The following is an 18,514-nucleotide window of genomic DNA, read 5'->3' as shown; positions in this document are numbered from 1 at the left end:
AATACCATCTATACTTCTGTATTTTATAATTTCATGTAAAATCATATATAAAAATCATATTATGCACATTTTTTTAACTTTAACTCTTTAACTTTTTAGGAAAAAGAATTTCAATTAATATTTATATAAATACAGTTTTTCATTGCAATTTATTACGAATTAGAAACCAATCAATTTTATAGATAATGTATTAAAACAATAATGAACAATAATAAAATAAAAATATTTTTAATCGATAAAATGAATATCAATTAATGCAATAAAGATCAAGTTTCTATTAAAATATTGCTTTAAATTTACTAGAAATTTAGAAGTCGATAAATATTAATTATGCATATAATTTATAAAATGATATATTTTTTAATACATGAAATTAAATAAAAAATAAATATCTTAACTCGATAAAATTAAGATGAAATCTGCAAATGCAAATTCGCATTGCATTCCAATGAGCTTTTCGAAAAATATCATATTTTACATTAATTTAATAATTAATTATAAATAATTTATTATAAAAAATTTATATTATTAACTTCATTATTAATTTTATTTTAAATCTTCCAAGGATGCATATATCAAAAACAAATCAAAATTATTATTCGATATTCAATGTCGAACTATATATACATATAATACAGATTGAAACATATCCAGATTTAAATATAATTATAAATAATTTTGGAATTCTAAAAACAACGAAAAGCACATTCAAAATTTAACTTACTACTTCTGGTATAACATCGTTAATCACGCAAACTTTGGTCCTCGTACAATTAGAAATAAAGCTGTGGAAGATATTATTATTTCCATATTTTCACAAGGATCAATCTCATGGCGACACGGTCCACGAAATATGTACTCGACAGTTGAACAGTACGCGTGCTCTTATTGAAACAACGAACGCGGCAAGGTGGCACTGTCTTTCGGCCAATTTCTCGCTTGCACTGTGATCATGCGATAGCCTGCATACGCTCGTGTTACGTGAGAGGAGAAGGGAAAACGCACTCGTAAGATCGTCGGTCATAAAGCTGGATTGCAGTTGGATCTACGCCTGGTTATCCACAACGCGTTTCCGCATAAAGCTGTTTATTCGTGTATAAAACCGCATATAAAGTAAATAACTGACATCATAGAGAATAATTAATTAGGATAGATCGAGGTAAGATAGCGATATTAAAAAAAAATACGTATAACTTATTTCTTGTATCAGAAAAATACTATTTTCTTTTAAGGATTTTACATGTTTATATACTAATATTTATATATTTTAATATATAGTAAATATAGGAGAAAAAATATAAATATAGAATATCCATTTTATTTTTTCGGAAGCATCATTATGGTAATAATTAAAAAAATCAAATGAAACAGTTTGAAGAATTTCATATGCTATATAAACATAAATATTATGAATTTTACAGAATTTTTGATTTTTTTTTCCTAAATAAAAACAAAATCTGATTAGTATAAATTTAAATAGCAATATGAGATATTATTATTTGTGAGGAAAATAAGTCATAAAATTATGTTAAAATATTAAAAAGATTTTATTAATATATAAATAGAATATATAATAGAAATTCAGATATAATAAGACAATCACGATTAAAATTATTTTATTTTGTAATAATATATATAAATTGTGCTCTTTACAAAATCATAATAGGCTCATAATTAGCATGATAACAATCTATCTTTATAATTTTTAAATGTTTTCAGGAAATTTTAATTGTATTTGTATTTATCAGGTAAATATCTTATATTTCTACTAATTTATTTCATTTTTTGGTATTATATTATAATTAAAAATACAAATAATTAAACAATTAAAAATACAAATTTTCAAATTTTCATTAATATATAATATAAAACTACAATTATTATAATATTTTAATTTACTTTTTTTGTTTCTTTAAAAATCACGAAATAAACTAAAGTAAATTTCACCTTAATAAACACATAGAAACTTTCTATTACAGTAAAAACATAAAATATCTATCAAACAAAAGAAAAATAACTATCGACAATAATTACTATAGGAAAATGTTTTAGTCGTCATAATATTTGAAATACATCAAACTATCAATGCTATATATAGATTAAAACCTTGATGTCTCATGTTTCTATTCCATCTCATATTTGTATCCTTTCCTCTAGTATTTTACTAACATAATAGTAACATACTATTAATTTATATAATATATAATATATAATATATTACTGTATTTATTATTTATTTTTATTATTTTTATTATTTTTATTATTTGTATTATTATTATATATTTTAATAGTAGTACATATGATTTATACATATCACATGATTGATGATAATATATATTATGTAGATATATGTTTTAATATAATTTGATTTATTTTTGATATTATTTTACAATTATTTTAATTTATTTTATTTTTATTAATTTATTTACAATTAATTTAATCAATATATATTTAATAAATTGATATATTTTGATATATCAATTTTTCTATATTTGATATAACATAATATTTGATATAATAAATTTATATTATTTTAATCTGATGTCTTACATTGTGAATAAATAATAAAAAATAAAATTGAAATATATTTATTTTAAAATATATTAATATTCAATTTTGTATTTTTCTAAACATTAAAATTTACAACTTCTTTTTATTTAAATTTCTATTTCAGTAATTTAAATTTATTAAATTTTTAAAAACGATACATGCATGTGAAATCTTAACATCTATTATCTAATTTTATCGATTATAACATTATTATGTATTATAAATAAAAAATAACATTTGTGACCTTATTTGATTTTTTCTATTACTCTTTATCGAAATTTGGAAAAATATGAATGTAAAAGCAAGATTTACATGCCACTTATTTCTTGTATAGACCTTTGAAAACGGTTCCCCTTTTCTCTCATCGATTCGTGGCCAAGTTACGGAAACTGTCGGATCTTAAGGAATCCGGCAACGCATTCGAGAGTAAGACTTACGCAAGAATTTTATGTAACACATTACAAAATGAAATCTTATGAACGACCGGTTTTTGTTTGGGTGATCGTAATCGATGAGAAAATCTCCATTACGTATAATTCACCGGATATTATGGTGTAATAGAAATCAACGAAAATTTTTTTTCGAATTTCAAATTATATTTACTCATAATTCACATTGTAATTATGGAAATTTAAGGAAAGTTCTTTTCATTCGATAATTCTTTCTTTTATGTCATGATATTTCTAGTAATATTTTAAATGTTTTAATATTATTTGTGTTATGATTGTTTTCTTTAAATATTACTTGTAATCGAAAAGCATTAAAGAATGAATATTGAAATTATTAAACAATTGGCAGATAGAATTAATACGAAAAATTAATGAGATTATTTTCATCTATTTTAAAATATTCTTATAATTTCAGTCATTATCTGGATTCTTTTGTATAATAATTTAATAATAATTATATAATGACTTAACCACTTAATCATATAATTATAAATATTAATCACTTGATAAAATTTTAATTATAATAAAAATTATAAATTATAAGTTTACCTTTAAATTTAATTTTATAATTTTACATCAAATGGAATAATTCTAGAGTTAAATATAAAATTAAATAAAATTTACTTAAAATCTATATGACTATGACTTGCAAAATATATTTTAATTACGTAAAAATTTCAATAATAAAATTATAAACTTGAAGTTTGAATCGATAAAAAAAATAATGTACAACTTGAAAATCTTTAACTAGGAAGAGAGTAAAAATAATTTTAAATAATAATAATGATATTGAAATAAATTTAAATTGATAATTTGCAAATCGATAAATAAATAAAGTTGGACTATGAATTGATGAAAAAAATATTAAACATTCATGAAAATCTTTGATTACAAAGATCGCAAATATGATTTAAAAACCAAATTCACAAAACATTATAAAAACTTAATTCATTTACAATTCCAATAACCTATATAAATCTTTCAAAACCAAAGTCAATTTTTAAATTACACAATACATAGAAACGACACAATCAAGCCTACTTCGTATCAAACTTACGTCTAACTGCAACCCACGCGTCTCCTTTAAAATTTAGTCAATTCAAAGTGCCAGTTATGTCTCCGCACACTGCGATAACGTCACCATTGCGAAACCCTCGTTGTCGGTAAGTCCCGTTTATCGAGCCAAAATGGAAGCCAAGGGGATCGTCTTTGTACCTCGTGCAAAATCGTAAGATTGGTATCACGGTTCCTCCCTCTGATAGTACGCCTCATCGGTATAGCGATGTCGTTGGCGTCTTTTATTCCAAGGGAAATTAACAACTAGCAGGCGAGTAATTGTTGGCTGTTAAACCACCACAGAACGTAATTACACGAGGACAAAGCAGCGTAGCAAAAGTAAATACAGAAACGCGGCAGCGAGGAAAACGAATTTGTCACCGATTTCGGTTAGGATGAATAGTTACGAATAGTGGGAAATTCGTAGAGGTGACGAAATTTCTTCCCGTTCTTCTTCTTCGACCGTTTTCATCGGAGGACACGAGTTCTCGAAGTCGTTGTTGATTCTGTCGATGATAGGCACGCGATAACGAGCACAATGGACGTTGCATAATTTTAATTGGACGCTTTGTTCGGTCTTCGCTTCCTTTACCTCCGTCGGTAACAGGATTACGTGTCAGGAATGATTTTAGCTTGAACGTCGCGTCGTTGCATCCTCCTAGAACGGTTCGATTTTATAATGAGTTCGATCGCGGTCGGTCCCTCCTTTTGTCGACGTCCGACCAGGAAATCCGGTGCATTCGAAGAATTTCATTAGAAGTCGGAAGAGTTGTGGAACTTTGAGACACCTTCCTTTTTTAACTTCAACTTTCTTGTTTTGTCTGTTTTTTTCATATAATTGTTAAATTATAGGATTTTGATTAAATGTTTGCTTCATTTGAAAATTTTTTTAAATAAATATATTCTATAAATTATGTATATATTTTTTTTCTTAATAATTTTAATAAGAGATATCTCTTTTTTTAAATACTGTTTTTTAGTATCTAGCATGTTCGATTACGTAGCATTCTCTGTTCTTAATAAGAATATATTTAAATACAAATATTTTGTTCAAATCATTTCGATTTTATGAGTATTACTTATTTTTTCAAACTATTATTCGTAAAATTTTTTTTCAAATAATTGTTATCTTTTATATATTTATTTTCTGATTTTAATAAAAATACATTATATATAAAAATAATTAATTGATTGAATTTTAAGACATTTTTTCTTCTATTTTGTTATATTTATTGATATAAGAAATTTTTTCTTTTTCAATTGGTTGTTGAGAATTATTTATAAGCCAGAAATTCGTAAATTTGTTGGAATTTATTTGATTTAAAAATATAAACTGAAATTATTTTCTTAAAAAAGGAATATATGAAATATAATATGAAATGAAAAAAAAGAAAACATTAAAAATATTTATATATTTAAAAATAATATAATATAAAATAAATTTTGTCAATTCGTTTGCACCATTTATGCACAATTTAAAAATAAAAATTTCAATAAAATTCATGAAGATAACATTATCTATATTCGATTACATATTCTTTTTCAACTCGTATTCGAATTGTCAAAAAAAATCATGATCTTTCACATATTGCTTAGATTAAAATGCATTTTTTTTCACATGTAAAAGTATTTTTATCGTACAGAAAAACATGAAAACTGAGAAAACATACTTATCTCGACCGTTAAAACGTTTTGCATCAAATACAACCCGATAACGATTCTATTTGGAATGCAGCTTAATGCGTAATGCTGTTCATTGCGTAACAATGGTGACTCGAAACTGCATCTTCCGCGCTTTCATAGCGTAATTCAATTCGTAATGCAACGTCTGGCTTTCACCAACGTCTGAAAGTACGGGAAAAGATAATTTTCTCTCTCCCTCCGCAAGACGGTATCTTAATGCCGCGAAATCCAGCCGTCAGATAATACCTGTTATTAATTTGCAAAGACAGTATAATGCAACTTCTACGTTGAATAGGATCGCGCGCGCGCGCGGCCTGCAACTAAAGACAGTTGCTTAATTAAATTACCGGTTACAGCTAACGTAAGTGTTTCTCTCTCCCTTTTCTACTTGTTACAGAAGCGTCATCGAAATATTGTGTCACCTTTGCTGAAGCCGCAAACTTCTCTCTGATGATGACAGCACGCGCCTTGAATAAGCAATTTGCATTCATAAAACGTTATTGTTAGCTAGCGAATATAAATATGGGTGAACTCTGTTTATATGGAAGTGATATTTGTGCTATAGCTTAATTATTGTTCATGATTAGACTTTTAAATATGTAAATACTAGAAGTAAGTAAATTTTATTGCAGATTCACATTTATAATTATATAATCTGTTTATTAATTAAATTATTCTCTATTATATTTCAAAACCTTATATTCATATAAGGAAATTTAAGTTTCTATCATTTTATTTATGCTGCGTTTATTAAGAAAAAAATTAGATCTGATTCCTAAAAAATACATAGAACTTTATTTAAAAGTTATAAAAAATAGAATTTTTCAATATAGCTTAAGAAATAGAAAAAAATATTTTATTTTTATTCTAATTATTTATATCTTTTATTTTAAGACCAATTCAAGTGTTATGATCTTTAATTTAAAAAGATAAAATCATAGATAAAATTAAAATATGCATTGAAACATATATAGTCTCATAAAAATTTCGATATTTACAAAAAATATTAAGATAAATTATTTTTTTATAATTTTAGTTTTGGAATGGTATTTTATTTGAAAGAAAATATGATGATTTTGCTTTCTATTTGAATGATTTTATTAATTATTTGTCATAGAATATATTTTTTTAATGATAAAATATTTCCAAATATATTGTTTATGAACAATATTATCTTCTTATCAATTTTATTCTTTTAAATTTTCAAAAAATTTTCGAGAATTTTCTCGAATTTTCTCGCTAATATATATAATATATTACTTAAATAGATTTAAAAAATCAATGATATACCTACGTTTATTAAAAAATTTCTTAAAAAAATAATTATTTTAAATTCATAAAATTAAATTCATAATCATAAATTTAAAATTATTCGAAATTATAAATTATTATTATATTTACTATTACCATAAAAAAAATAATCTCTATTTCAAATAAAAAAAAAACGAAAAAGCATAAACTAATATTCACTTATTTTAGTAATAGATATCATATCACAAACAATACCTCTCATATTATTAGAGCAAAAACATGAAATTCAAACGAATATTTCATGTGTTAAAACCTAATAACATTTTTCCATCGGTAATCAAGTAACACCACTATCAAGAATCATAAAAACGCGCTTAACGCGCTTAACCAGTTTTCTCTTATCTCGCAACTCGGCAAATCGAATTCCACCTAGCATAAGCATTTAAGATCCATTGCTTTTTGCGAAAAGCAATGTTAGAGATCGAAGGTTATACACTGTTACACGCACAGAGATAAAATATTATTCCCGAGTAAATTATTCCTTGTCTCACCGAATATGATGAAACGGTAGTAGTGCATGGCCTCCAAAAGTTCTGATGATCGCACGATGCACTTATTTCGGGAAAATTAACGAGCGTGGGGATAGAAAGGGCGGAAGGAGGGAGGAGTGCAATTTAATCGTCGTGAATTAAGCACCAGGGAACGTAATTACGCGTAGAACAAAGCACTGGCCCCGCGGTCCGCGCTGCAAAGTAAATACGGAAATATAATGGTACAAATTTGTCGCGAGTGCACGGCTGCATCCGTTATCGGCGGCCATTGTGAGGGCCCGCTAGCTGCGACTACAGGTGGGGGCTCACGAGTGCAATTTAAAAGTCCATTTGTTTCTGGATAACGTCAGGAAACGCCGACGCCACTAGTACACGCATTTCATCCGAAAAATATTGTACCTGAAAGTGGTATATACTCGGTAATACGTAATGGTTGTGCGCTGGTTCCGTGGACGATGAGTTAAAAATGAAGGAGTTAGGGTGAAAAAGGAGGGCGAGATGAATTTAGTGATAGATTGGAAGCACGCTTTAGTTAAAGACTTTTTTTCGGAAATTCCAATAAACGAATATGAGAGAATATGAGAGAAAAATGATAAACGAATAGATATATATTTATATTTTAAAAGATGATATGGTAAGATTATATTATAATATATGGAAGTATATGATATTTTTAATATTTTTTCTCTTTAAATTTGTATTGATAAGAGAGATAAGTGAACAATCAAATTTTCAATTTTAAAAATTAGAAAACAATTAAAAATATATTCTTGTTAAATAGATACTTTTTATTCTTTTTAACTGCTAGTTCAGTTTTAAAAGATGAAATAATTTTCTAAGTTTTTTAAGATGTTATAATTTTCTAAAATAATTAGAGATAAAAAAATTCTTTCCAATAAAAATTAAATGTTTTTTAATCTATCAAAAAAATATTAAAGTAACAAAAAATTATTATATATATATATTTAAATTAGATTTATATTTAAATTATATTTAAAATTGTATATTTATTTAAAAAAATACAGCAATTATGAAGATTGCATTTTTTATTATAAAAATAAAGATATATATATATTATTCCACAATATTCACCAGTATTAGACATTAGTAAATATTAATTTTTTTTCGTTAACATTAATTTTTCGGTTGACGTAATCAATGATATAAACGATTTGTAAGTGACAATAATAACTATTGACGTTATCGTTCAAATTAAATATAGTTAAATAATATATAATTAAATAAATATAATATAATATATATAATATAATTAAATAAATTAAAACTAATAAAATAAAATAAAATTTGGATATTATACAAATGTAATATTTGGATATCATATATATATATTTGTTTATTTAATATATTATTTCCAAAAATTTGTATCTACAATAGTTTTTTATATATCATTTTCAAAAGTTTATGTCTACAAAATCTTATTCTATAAAATGTTTTTTTATTTCTATAAAAATTTCAACTTTTCACCAATTTTCGCCAATTTATGAGCATTTTCTTCTAATAAGTATAATTCATTTTCTATTTTATTGTTATCTTAATCGCATTATCCATTAAACAAAGAAACCTTGATTTTAATAATAGTTCATTCTAATAATAGTTTTTTTCCATTACTACTATTTCTCATTAAAATTAATTTCCTTTTGTATTATGGGTCATGGCATCACGTGTTTATGGTGTATCGCAAATAATCGATGATTAAGTCAATATATCAATTGTGTATTTATCTTGTTAAGTTTCTCATGCATGCATCTTTGAGAAAATTATGCTAAATTATTCCTTTTTTGCCCGCATTTTATATCTTATACTGTTCATGATGCCACAACGATTCCCTCGATTAATTCTTCGCTCCTTTTCGCCTTCTCGAACTCCCTGGAAGAGTTATTGATCGTCTGGATTATCATCGAGGTCGTTGACTCGCGCTCTCGCGCCTCCTACATCTATGTGCGTTACGTACTATGTGCCAGTAAACGAAACTTAAATCCTTATTCGAATTTCGTTACTCATTTATCAACTTTTCATATATCGTTTCATAGTCACTAGCTGATTATAGCAGTCAGTAGGCGTATACAAAGCGGCCAACATTGTCGTATTTTCAACGTTCACGGCCACGATAGCAAAATGCTTTGCGCAATGGATTCAAAAAATGGTATCGAAAACTCGAACTTTCAAACATGCGATTCTAATTATTTAAAACACATTTAAACGATATATAGTTGATTTTGAAACTTGATATACAATAAAAGAATAATATATATATAATATATTCATAAAATATTTGGAAAATCAATTTTAGAAGTAAAAATAAATACAAAAATTGATATATAAAAATATCATTGTTTATTTATTATAAGTAATATATAATTTTAATTTATGTTAAGGAGAGGAAAATAGAATAAGATTGTTGTTTTCATTGCATTGTTATTGCATTTTATTTTTGTTTTGTTTCATTTAATCCAATTTAAATTATTTATTTAATTTAATAAATAAGCCTTGATCGATTTTATAACAACTTTTATATTTCTTTTAATTTTTATTTGATCGATATTCAAAAATGTCTTACTTGAATGTTATTTATTTTGTATAATTTAATATTAATATTAATATTTTACATATTTAATAACAATATATTCAGTGAAATCTTTGTATTTAATATTTAATATTTAATTTATTTTGAGATTACTTAATAGGTTACTTAATACTTAATAGGTTGAGATATAAAATATATACTCAGAGAAAATACTTGTTTTATCGACATATTCATTGATTACCTTCCCTCCCCAAAAAAAGAATAGGATTAAATGATGATGAATGAAAAAGAATAATAATAAATTAAAAAAATTAGGAATGAACAGAATGCATTTTAAAAATCAAAAGTCATCAAATTGATGAAATTTGATTTGACAATTGGTTTCAGAAGAATTTGTCGAATGAAGATAATAACTATCAACTGTAAAATAATACGATTGCCACGTATATAGATATTATTTATTTGGCAAACGGATTTAAAGTTCCCGCCAAAGTAAACGTGACGCAAAATTGCATAGCAAGACATATGGACCAAAGTGGGGGAGAAAGCGAGGCCCAGTATAAAACAAACTTTATTTAGTCAAGGACGAGAATGTCAGGATGGACAAAGAAACCTGGAGGTTAGTGACATAATTTATTTTCGTGTGAATGTGTTAGTGAATATAGAGATATAGTATATGCATGCAAGAAACAAGAGACACCGGCGGCACTAGTGTTAAAACCAACGAGGATAAACGAGTGTCATAATTAAGAACGTTCTAGCGAAAAGCGCGAGCGTTCACAACACTTCGAGGCACTCGTCGCTTTATCGTCGCTCCGTATACGCTTGAAGTGGGGATATTGCACGTGTGCTACGGCGCTGCACATATACGACTTGCACAGTACCCACACGCGATCTCGTCATTTTGCTCGCGCGAGCCTCTCGGCTTTGCTCCCGGAAATTGCACGGCGTGAATTTAGTGCCTTGCCCTTCGACAGCTTGACTGAGTACACTTTCCGCCGTGGCGGCCTGTAGACGACAGGCTCGCTTATATATACCATACCTGTGTGTATATACCGTATTTAGGTTATACGGGGTGTTCTACAAAGTAATAAGGGGAACGAGAAACTCGAGAGCGAAAGTAAGATGGCCATTAACGCTTTCGCGTTGAACTTTGTCTAATGAACACTCGAGTGCTTCCGTGGCGAGATTTGAACGCGCTGGTGCCACCGTTTAAATGCTTGCAGTGTACGCTACTGGAGCGCGCATGCGCGTGCCGCGTTGCTTTTACGCGTCGAGTGGCGTTGAAAGAGTTAAGGAAGTTAAAGTCGTTAAAGAAGCGCTGCTGCAAATGTGACTGCGAAAAATTATTAAGAAATTTTTTTATTAAACTGACATTTCTATTATTATAATCATATAATATAATGTTATTTTCACTGAAATGTAAGAAGACACTGATTTATTTAATCATTTTTGAGGTTAATTATAATAAATCGCGAAACTTGGTGGAATTATTGCGTTATAACGTAAATGTCGACCTTGAACGTTTCGCCAAAGTCTTGAATAAGCATCTATTTATATTAATTTCACAATAAAATAAATCTTTGCCGACAAGAATATCAAAAAATATAATATGTACTTACATATTCTCAATGATGTTTTTCGTTTACGTTGTCAAGAGATCGTAGATTTAAATTAAATGATTTTGTCTTTATATTTATGTCTACGCGAAGATATGTTTAATGTATGAATTAGCGTAGAAAGTAGTGGGTAGAATACAAATGACTCTTTTTAAAGAACCACAAACGATTGAAAAATTTTTACATTGCACACTGCACTTCGAGTAATAGATTAATGCTAATGCGTAATTTTTTATTATTGTATGATCATCAACTTCTATGGTAAACAAATTAAATATTATGTTTACATTAGATATCTTGCGTTAAAATAACCTATAATGATAGATGATTAAACAAATATCATAAACATTTAATAACTATTTTAATATCAAATTGAATATGATTTATTTTAAAATATCAAGTTTTTATATATATATCTATAATTATCTATAATTATATAGGTATCATCATAATTATAATATATTTTATTTATAATTTATTAATTATATAACATAACTTACTATTATTTATAGTACTATTTATAGTATTCTTATTAGATTTCTATTAATAGTTTTTATTAAAACTATTTTCATCAAGAAATAATAATTGGAATAATCTAAACAACAATAAACTTTAATGATTTTAATATAGTTACATTCTTCAGAATTCATCTTCTTTTAGTTTTTAAAATATTTAATTCTTATGTTTTTTTTAACTTTTAGAATATTTATACTGGCTAGAATCTTAACAAAAATTTTATATAAGATATACCTCATACATATACATATATATATATATATAGTATTATAGAATTGCTATCTAAAGTTAAAAATAGAAAGAAATTTAAATTAAAATTAAACTATACTTAATGAAGCATAATTTGAATATAATTTTATATATCTGAAAAATGCAATCTTTTCTTTTTTAATGGAATCTTAAAAATCTTAATCTAATGAAATAATTTTTTAATTTTTACAAAAGTATTCATACATTTTTCTCTAAATTTACTGATTAAAATTATTACAGTTAAAAATTTGCTAAATTATAATCTACAGATATTATTTATTACAATAAAAATAATATTTTTGCAATTTAAAATATTTTTCCATTTTTTTTTTAACATTACTTAGTAAAATATACATATAGCAAATCAATTCATGTTTATATACATTATAGTGCATTATATCATAAACATAAGTATATTTGTAAATACACTCAAGTAATTTAAAAAATATTTAATAATAATTTCTCAACTAATAGATTTAGAACAAAATGAATATTGTATATATATTTCTTATCTTATATATATATAAGAAGTTTCTGCAATAAATCTATTAATCTATTATAATTGTATATATAATGTGATGTTGCATGTATCAATCTTTTAAAAATAAATCATTATGATATAAAAATATTTAATTCATTTTAGTTTAATTGTCTTTAAATTGACCTTGTAAGTACTATAGTATAAAAACACATCTTAGAGGACTCAATTGATAAAAATGCAAACCATCATTTGAATAACCTTCTAATGTAATTACATTAATCTATATCTGCCAATAATTCTTGCAAAATATTTACAATATCTTTATGATACAATGCACGCATCAGGCAAAGAAACTAATTAGAATCAATGACAAATAGATTTCATTCAAGGAATCATCTAGCGTAATATTGACGTCGAATTAAAAGCAGCAACTGGTGACATAATTCGCGCTTGCGTTATCGCTTCGATCTCTTACAATCATTGAGATTTCGAGTACGTTTCTACGTGTGAATTTTCGGAACCGTAAACAGAAATGCAGTCCAGCCAATCCATACTTTTTCTTCGTGCTTGGCGAAGCGAAGTTTGATTTGACCGCGATGACATCGCTGACACCACACATCACATTTTTTTCTTTTTTTTTTTTTTTTTGCTATCGCGTTTGCAGCGAATCACTGAATATAACACTTGATACACACTGAAAAAACAAGAAAAAAAAATGAGAGAAGAGCGAAAAAAAATTCGAGAGGAAACATAAAAAAAAGAAACTAGTGTGAAAACAAGAAAAACAGATAGAATAAGAAAAAAATCGGGAAACAGAATATATGAAATAAGATACAATGGTTCTGATGTGACTATTCGAATTATGGCTATATTCATGATTAAATTGATAACACAAGATCGATGGAATCGAATGATGATTCGAATTACTATCATGTTCGTTGGCCATCTGCGCATTTTTTTTTTTTGCAGAAACGCGTTCCGTCGTCCAGTTGGCGCCGAAATCATTGATTAAAGTCCGGCGCCGACCCATTTTTCCTCGCCTCTCTCTCTTTCTCTCTCTCTCTCTCTTCCTCTTGGCTTCTATATATTTCTCTACCCTTGTTCCTCCTTGTCTCCTTCTTCTCTTTCTCTCTAGCTTTCGCCCTTGTCCATGCTTTTACCCCTTCTATTTTTGCAACCGAACACCACGCGCGTACGCGCCAACTTTTTGGCACGGAGATGTGACCGCGTTAGTACCGCCCCGATTGAGAATCACCGACACCACTTGGCTCCGACTGATCTATAAACCTGTGATGTCTCTGTGAAACACCGCCAGCTAGTCTGACCCGCGTGTTTCGGATATATCGCTTGTGATAAACCATATTCATAGACGACATTGCAGTCTTTTTCTTTTTTCATCACTGTTCATTATTTGCTTTGAGATGATTGATATTTTTTTTTTTTTAATGATGATTGGAATACGTTGGAATATTAACGTATCTTATATTTTCATGTTTAAGAACAAAGATTTTGTATATTTATGTTTCATGTAGGTACTTTGAATTGTAAACAGATATTGAAAAGAAAAGAAAATTAAATAATTAATAATTTTTTTAGTAATATATAATTATAGTAATTATATAATATATATTTTTAATAATTATAAAATATTTTTTAACTACATTGTTCTTGTAGAAAAATTATCTGGAGATTAAACTCAAAAAAGATTATAAAATTTAATAGCATAAAGATTTATAAAAAAAATTTACGATATGGTTTCATTTTTCTTTTTTAAAATTAGAAATATAATCTCACGATTAATTCGATTCAATTATATATTTAACTGTAATTAATAGAAATTAAAATTATATTTTACAGATATCTATCTGTTAAGAGGATATCAACAGTCTACTTCGCAAAATGATAAAAAACAAGAGGATGGGATAACATCTGAAATTAGACCATCTTTGGAGGATTCTAATGCTACGATACAATTTACCAATAATCCTTACATGCAACAACCACCGTATAATCCATTTTACAAATCGAACGAGAAAGTCATTGACGAAATAAAACTTATTGAGGAAGATGTTACAAAAAGAATTAAACGAAATACAAAGTGCACACTAGGTATGCAATGAAAATGAATTGAATTTCCTATTCATGATATTCGAAATTTTATAATTTTAAAAATTTCTTGAACGCTTGATGTCCTTTAAATTTCTTCATATTATTTAAAAAATTCGAGGAATTCTCGAGGTTTTTGAAAAATATGGATTTAGTGCTCTTATGATCTTTCAAAATCTTAAGATCTTGACAGTAGACCTTTATATTTAAAGACCTTGGAATTGTAAAATGATGATTCAGATTATGAAATCTGTAAAATTTCTAGAATTTTTCGAATCTTTTCGTTATCTCTGTTGCCATCAGAAATTTTGTAATCTTCTAAAATATTTCATTTATTTAAATTTTTATTCATATTCAGATGAAATTTAATTTTAGCAAATTTCTGATACCTTCAAAATCTTAATATATAACATTAGGAATTGCTTAATTTTCTAAAATTTATACAAAATTTAATTAATACATTTTAAAATAACATTTTGTATCATTAAAAATTATTTAATTTTCTAAAATTCATACAGAATTTAATTGATATATTAAAATAATATTTAATTTCATATTTTTCAGGTAATTGCATAACGTGTTGTATCTTCTTTATTATTGCAATTATCATCATATTGGTCTTTCTTTTATATTTTGTCACAAAAAATCCAAAAATTGCGCAAATTTTATGTAACCTAGCAAATAAGACTAACAGTTTGCAAGAAAATTAAGAGAAATTTTGACGCAAACAATATCTAATCTAAATATTACTAAAAAATTAATCAACTATATCAACGAACCTAGGATTTGATTATCAAATGAATATATCAAATAGAATATAATTATTTGAAAATATATTGTAGTTAATAATATTATATTATAAATATTTATTGTGTTCTTTTTAATTAATATGTTTTATCTAGCACATAAAAATATTTAATAAATCTGAAATTTTATGTCTTCTTAAAATAAATGAATTAAAATGTTCTTAGATTTTTTAAATTTTCTTACTTTGTATAAAGAACAAAATATACATGGAACTTATGAAATATTGGAAAATATGAAAAAATAAAAAAAATGTTAGATGGAACGATAGGATTTCTTAATTCATATAATTTTTAAGAAGCAAAAGTATTTTTCTTTTCTATTTTTTTTTTTATAAATATCCTGAAATAAATCGTGGTTTCGTTTAATACTGTTTTAACGTGAAATATTGGAACAAGAATAAGGCACAATAGGACGATACATTTTCAGAATGGTATCGATTCCGAATTTGTACCGCTACATTTAACAAGCACCATTGAGCCGAAGATGCATTGCACGGTGATGTATGGGATGCTTGATAAACAGTCTATTGAAATTGCTGTTTCTGAAAATACACTTGTTATTCTTTTTTTTTTTTTCTTTGCAATTTGAACACCCACAATCCTCTTTCCTTTCATTTTTTCCTTTAATAATCTCGAATAATTTTTTCCTCTAACTTTAGAGAACTTTTCTGTTGATGAAATTCTGCGCGAATATTAACTTGATTTGATACACTTCGAACCACAAGATTGTAAAATAGATAAAACAACAACGACATAGAAATGAAATCGTTTGGAATATTCGTATTGTTTCGATTTGAACGAACATATGATCGAGTTACACATATTTGATTTATGCGCATTTACCAGATTTGTTGAAATTTGTCATCGATTCGCGAGATCGCGTACCTGGGCTGATAAAAGCTTAAATCGTGGTAAATCGATAAGATCGTTTCCGGTGTTGTTTCGTGCATTATCGCATAGCTTGTATATTGTGTTATGGGACAACGATCGAATTGAAATTTATTACATCGATAAGAAATATTTTCGAATAAAAAATATTAGTAACAATACGCATTGTTTTTTCCAGCATTATTTATTTTGTTAAATAATAATTACTCGTGAATATATAAAGTGTCTCATTTAAATCGATCCACTCGAATATATCAAATATGTCGAGAACTGACATTGAAAAATATTTTAGATGAGAAATAATTTAAAAGAATATATTTCATGTAAAAATTTTTTTTATTGAATTATAGAGAATATTTAAAAATTTTTGCAATTTTGATTTTTTAAATAAAATATAGCATTTAAATATATAAATTGATATAGCAAATATACAAAAATATGATAATTCTTCGATTTAAAAAAACGATTAATTAATTTCCAAATGTTCTCTATTTAAAAAAAAAATATCTTTCATTCAATCATTCAGTTTTTGTGTAAAATGTTCAATTTTCAATATCATTAATTTTTTTAAATCAATCGATTTAAATGAAACATCATGTATGTATACCGAATATGAAAATAAGAAAAATTCTCCTTAGATATCGATGCGAGGTAAAATTTATTTGCAGCAACAAAATGAAAATACGACATGTAAACGTGGTAATATAATATTATGGAAAATACGAAGCGTTTATGTAATTTATTCGATAACGAAGACCGAAATCGAAATTTATATTACGCTCGAGAAGATCCGGTTTCAATTGATTAACGTATCACATGAATTGTGTACGTTATCCATTATACAATTAACTCGTTACTTGATACGATCACAATGACTTGAAATAAAGACTGATTTTGAAATAAAGACTAATTTTGAGCAACTTTTCCCTTTATATGTAAATAGTTAATTTTAGTTTGTAATGATTTCCAGAAAACTCAGTATCCATCTACTGCAAGTTTGGATATTTCTTTATATTCAAAATATAAAAATATAAAACAATTCTTGGACAAAAATTATAATATAAATATGTACATATATAACATATGTATGTATATATATATGTCATATGATGTAACAATAAAGTTAGTTTTTTGTTGTTACAGAAGTTTCAATTTATCAAAATTTTCATTCATAGAGAGATTTAAAAAATAAAAGTTTTGTATAAAGATAAATAATTTTCCAATTATAATGATCCAAAGAAAGAAAAATTTTATTTACCAAATTTAATTCACATTCAGAAATCTTTATTCATAAATTATTTATTGTATAAATACGAAGAAAAAATAATTTGTGAAAAAATCTTTTTCACATGAAAATATTATTATACATATTCATAAAAACTGAGAAATTCATATTAAAATGAATTAGAAAAATTTCTAAATTAATATAAATTTTCTACTAAAGAAAAGATATTATTAAATATCTCATGTAGAATATTCAAATTGAAATTTTTCAAATTATTTTTTCCAATTTCATATAATTTTTAATTATGTTTATCAATTATCGCATCAATACTGTGTTCGTCATGCGAAAAAGAACAGAAGCAATTAATGTATTTAAATCGAAAGATCTATTCATGCGGAACTCGATTGTCATTTTGCATTAAGTTACGTGCAGAATGAAATATAATTCATAAAAACTCTATCTCAAGGATTTAATAACGATTACGTTAAATAAATGATAATATATGTATATCATGAATTATAACATCTTAAATTATCTGG

General features: G+C 25.9%; 2 protein-coding genes and 1 long non-coding RNA gene across 9 annotated transcripts in view; 1 reads left to right on the top strand and 2 right to left on the bottom strand.

Moving 5' to 3' along the window:
• The window catches only part of LOC100578389, a 67,072-nt gene extending 66,131 nt beyond the window's left edge, over positions 1–941 (bottom strand). The window contains exon 1 of one of the 2 annotated variants that reach the window (XM_026440286.1): positions 725–941. The gene's annotated coding sequence lies outside the window, so the exon portion shown is untranslated. The remainder of the gene's footprint in view (positions 1–724) is intronic. The other variant, XM_026440297.1, reaches the window with a different exon arrangement.
• An 83-nt stretch (positions 942–1,024) lies between these two features.
• On the top strand, positions 1,025–15,890 carry LOC725818. 6 transcript variants are annotated; one of them, XM_006570141.3, is made up of 4 exons: positions 1,025–1,159; positions 10,473–10,704; positions 14,808–15,059; positions 15,621–15,890. In XM_006570141.3, exons 2-4 carry the CDS (start codon positions 10,677–10,679, stop codon positions 15,764–15,766), a joined length of 426 nt encoding a protein of 141 aa, XP_006570204.1. In that variant the 5' UTR covers positions 1,025–1,159; positions 10,473–10,676; the 3' UTR covers positions 15,767–15,890. The 6 variants fall into 6 exon arrangements, with proteins under 6 accessions (XP_006570204.1, XP_006570205.1, XP_026296112.1 ...); XM_006570142.3 differs by having other exon boundaries at positions 1,048–1,159; positions 10,476–10,704; XM_026440327.1 differs by lacking the exon at positions 1,025–1,159 and adding an exon at positions 6,079–6,099.
• Positions 13,582–14,498, bottom strand: LOC102654797. The gene is made up of 2 exons (XR_411779.3): positions 13,878–14,498; positions 13,582–13,644 (listed from the first exon to the last, which is right to left on the bottom strand). It is a non-coding gene; the product is annotated as an uncharacterized LOC102654797 (long non-coding RNA).
• Positions 15,891–18,514: the final 2,624 nt, after the last annotated feature.

Source organism: Apis mellifera, linkage group LG1 (genome assembly GCF_003254395.2).
Source record: "Apis mellifera strain DH4 linkage group LG1, Amel_HAv3.1, whole genome shotgun sequence".
Taxonomy (NCBI): domain Eukaryota; kingdom Metazoa; phylum Arthropoda; class Insecta; order Hymenoptera; family Apidae; genus Apis; species Apis mellifera.
The sequence above is the reverse complement of the archived record's forward strand: the minus strand, read 5'-3'. Positions and strand labels throughout refer to the sequence as shown.

What these genes read in the sequence shown, in the direction of transcription:
- LOC725818 (XM_006570141.3), top strand. Translation starts at nt 10,677, where the DNA reads ATGTCAGGATGGACAAAGAAACCTGGAG. An exon ending in ATGGACAAAGAAACCTGGAG is followed by an intron (nt 10,705 to 14,807) that starts GTTAGTGACATA and finishes TATATTTTACAG; the next exon opens with ATATCTATCTGTTAAGAGGA. An exon ending in AAATACAAAGTGCACACTAG is followed by an intron (nt 15,060 to 15,620) that starts GTATGCAATGAA and finishes CATATTTTTCAG; the next exon opens with GTAATTGCATAACGTGTTGT.